Source organism: Etheostoma spectabile, chromosome 5 (genome assembly GCF_008692095.1).
Source record: "Etheostoma spectabile isolate EspeVRDwgs_2016 chromosome 5, UIUC_Espe_1.0, whole genome shotgun sequence".
Lineage (NCBI taxonomy): Eukaryota > Metazoa > Chordata > Actinopteri > Perciformes > Percidae > Etheostoma > Etheostoma spectabile.
In genome coordinates, this window is record NC_045737.1 from 14,053,044 (window position 1) to 14,057,098 (window position 4,055).

Here is a 4,055-nt window from a genome sequence, read left to right on the forward strand (position 1 = left end):
GATAGATAGATAGATAGATAGATAGATATACATACAGATCATACATACATAAAATTAAAAATCACTCACAGAAATGCAATGACCATGATGAGGTAAGACACCATGGTAGACTGTGTAAAGACAGCCAGACACATAGAAACCACCACATTTACAACAACACCAGGTGGATAAAGACGGTGATTGGTGTCCTTGACTATGGAGAGGGCAAGGCGTGTGACGGATGGCTCCATCGGTCGGGTCTGAGATGCTGGGTGAAGGGGGGCTGATCATTTTGGAGGCGACGTGTGATCTTGGTGAGTGTGTTTTTGTTAGAGATGGTGAGCATATTGGAGAGCCAGAGAGGAACAGTACAGCGGGATGGGTTGGATTATGCTTTTGTAAAGCTGCTGACTAACAGGTGTGTGGTGACCTAAGCTCCGCCCAGCTCCAGACAAGACAAGGGACACACACCCAAAAAAGGGGCGGGAAACAGTGGAAAAACACTAGGATCCTGAAAATAGCACTGCTGAAACTAGCACTGCTGTCGGTATATGGGAAATCCTGTTATCCAAAATAAATATTATCTAAGTCATGAGTTTAAAAAAGTTGTTAACTGCATTATTAGGACCTTTTTTGTGATGAAACAGGAGGAAAGTATGTGTTCACACTGTGATTAGACTAAATCCTTATGCAAACTTCAACCTAGCCCTCTACTCACAGCCACACATTATGAGCTAGTTTTTCTTCTTATTTGGTAGCAGGTGTTACTGACTGTTACCACTGAATGTTACCTCTTAGCTGTATGTTGTAGCCAGGGCTACATTTTGAGTCTTTTATTTACTTTCATTAACACTAGTCTAAAAGGCAAAATTAGACTCACAAAAGAACAACTTTTTGGAGCCAACTCTATGTTAAAATGATGGCATCTACTTCTACAGTAACTAAAGGTTGCATTGTTAGCAGTTGCAGTTCACTTCCTGTGTCCGCTCCCTGACACCTGATATTCTTTTTTTTATTGTGAATCTTCCAACCAGGGCATCCCTTTCTATGATTTAAGATCAAACTGATTTTTATTTATTAAACACGGTCTTGTGCAGCTTTAACATGACAACTAGTTGACCCGGTTGCTGGGTGTGCTCTCGTAACATGCCTGTGGGCCAGACCGGGGTGTATTTGCATGGGTGTGGCTGTGTAGGAGTGTTCCTTTGTTTAAAAAGTAAAACAGGGTTTGTTTACGTCATACAGGCATTAGTGAAGGACCTGAAAGGAGAAACCGGCGGTAGCTTTGAGGAGGTGCTGGTGGCGCTCGTCACCCCCCCTGCAGTGTTCGACTGCCATGAAGTGATCCAGGCCATAAAAGTTGGTGTTTCTAAGTTTTTATTTTTTAACTTTGCAAGTAAATGTTGATGGTGACACAACAGTTCATAACAAAAGGAATTTGTGTTCCCTTATGAAGGAAAGACAGGTTTTCATTAATAATTATTGAATGAATTTGTTGTTGCTGTAAAAGCCATTCAGACAATGAGATCCATATATAAAGTAACTGTGGGACGTTGCAGGGAGCTGGGACTACAGAAAAGGTCTTGATTGAAATCTTTGCCTCCAGATCCAACGAGCAAATCAAAGCTCTCTCTGATGCTTATTTCAACGGTAAAGATTGCAACTGAACAGCCTAAATTCCTAAGACCCTTCACATATTGTCTGGACCTTTTTTTAAAGTAGACATTTCTTGTTTTGGGATTGGTTTTCTTTTCATATATATCTGAATCCTGAGTTTGTTTTGGATGTTTTCTTCCATAGAAAAAAAGAAAACGTTGATTCAAGATCTGAAGGGGGAAGTTTCCGGAGACGTTTCCAAAGTGCTGCTGCTCCTGGCCGAGGTTTGTCATCACAGTAGAAACAGTAACAACAGTGTGTCCAGATACAGAAGTATAAGACCTGTGAAGGGAAGACCGTGTGGCGTATGGATATTTGGAGAGATAATAAAGTAATACCTCACAGTCTGAATTAAACTAACACGTTCTTGATTATTCTTGTAGGACTCTGCTCCCATTAGCTCAGTACATGTCACATTAGCTTCTCTTTTTATTCTTTTTCTCTGACAGACATGAATATGTATACACAAATGTGAATATAAAAATGTCATCAGCATGTATCCCTATAGTTAAACACGAAACATATGTTAGCTACATTACAGTATGTGTAGGTGTGTGAACATCAATTCAATTTTATTTATAATGTGAAAATCAAAGCAGACGTTATTATGACATCAAATGGAAATAAAAATAAAATAAAGAGGAAAATGGGCAAAAAATGGCAAAAGGAGCGCACATATCTATTCTTGTGAGGGTGAACTGCACAAAACAACAAGTCCATGCCCATTCCTGTCTTCGACTTACCAGTCACTATAGTTACTAAACATAAACGGGATAATAAATACGTTATGTTGGTTTGAACAAGGAGTGTCTGCAAAACAGGGTTTTGGAAATGTAAAGCGACTAATGGGAGCCTAGTTTGAGTGTTTGAAAAGGGATTTAAGGCTTAAAATGAGGGAACAGAATGCCTGGTCTTATTATTATTATTATTATTATTTTATTTTTTTTTTTTCAGGGCAAGAGGGCCGCGGACACCACAGTAAACATGGAGAAGGCAAAAGAAGACGCCAAGGTGCAGTATATGATGCCTGGTTTCAAAGGGAAAATGTTTTCAATGTATTGTACTGGGTCTCTTTGCGATATATATATATATTTTTTCTTTATTTTGTTCTACACAGACCCTTTACAATGCTGGGGAGAAGACGTTTGGCACCGATGAATCTAAATTCATTGAAATCCTCTGCCAGAGAAGTATATCTCAACTGAGGCAAAGTATGTCACGCTGAACTTATAATGTGTTTATTCTGGACCAGAATGAAGTTCTTACAATAGATGGTTAATATAAAATGATTGGAATTTTTTTCTTCCGTGTAGCTCTTGTTGAATACAAGAACATCAGCGGAAAGACTCTGCAGCAAAGCATCGAAAGCGAGATGTCAGGGAACCTGGAGAAGCTGCTGGTGGCGATCGGTACGCGCTTAAACTTTTAATTGTTTTAATTTCGTATCCACTATGTGGCCCAAAGTATGTAGACTAAATCTTGTGGAAAGTCTTCACAGAATGGCAACAGATTAATGCCCATGTTTTTATAATCTGTTCAACAGTCACACATGGTAGTACTTTTGGTCATATAGTGTACATCCCCACGTCGAGAATTGACTTTATTACAGAAACAAATCTGTACATTGTCATATCATTTTCTTTTGTATAAATGCTGTTTCTTACCACACTGTAGTATTCACTTTGTGCTACTTCTTCAGTGAAATGCGTGAAGAGCGTACCGGCCTACTTTGCTGAACAGCTGTACATGAGTATGAAGGTGAATATTCTGTTTATATTCCATATACTGTATATGTTTCAGTTGCAGATCACTATACAAACAATTTCCAGTTCATAGCAACATAGTTATGTTAAGAAGTTATGTGAAGAAAGTACATCATCAGTCTGTGTACTTTTTGTATGTGTGTATGTATGTACTGTATGTATGCACTATGTTGTGTTGAATTCTTTAAAAAGCAGATATTGTTTATTTGTCCAAGTCAAATTTCCTTCGGGACAATAACATCTATCTTATCTTGTCTTATGCCATAATTTGAAGATGTTCAGCATATAGATGTACAGATACCCCACCATTTACTGTCTGATTGCTGAATTATTACGGCACTTGAGCTGAAATCACAAAAGGAATTATTTGGACATTTAAAGCTACTTAAAGTTCCTGACCAACGGTCATCTCAAAAAATACATTACATGTTTTGCAAATACACACTACAGTATGAATTACATACTAATCATCATGGGTTAATTTGCTAAATGAGATATATGTGTTTTCAATTTCAATTGTTTTCAAAAAATTTGTTTTGTGTATGCAATCTAGAAAATATCAAACTCGTAATCTCCTTTTTATGTGCACCAAAGGGAATGTCAGTAAAACCTTTATTGATTTATTTACTATACTGTGTGTGTGTGTGTGTGTGTGTG

General features: G+C 37.9%; 1 protein-coding gene across 2 annotated transcripts in view; it reads left to right on the plus strand.

The window, feature by feature from the left end:
- Positions 1-4,055, plus strand: part of anxa3a (annexin A3a) — a 9,634-nt gene that overhangs the window by 2,594 nt on the left and 2,985 nt on the right. For both annotated transcript variants that reach the window (XM_032516479.1, XM_032516480.1), the window contains exons 6-12: positions 1,225-1,338; positions 1,539-1,629; positions 1,780-1,859; positions 2,590-2,646; positions 2,753-2,846; positions 2,949-3,044; positions 3,335-3,393. In XM_032516479.1, coding sequence (XP_032372370.1) covers positions 1,225-1,338; positions 1,539-1,629; positions 1,780-1,859; positions 2,590-2,646; positions 2,753-2,846; positions 2,949-3,044; positions 3,335-3,393 — 591 coding nt within the window. The remainder of the gene's footprint in view (positions 1-1,224; positions 1,339-1,538; positions 1,630-1,779; positions 1,860-2,589; positions 2,647-2,752; positions 2,847-2,948; positions 3,045-3,334; positions 3,394-4,055) is intronic.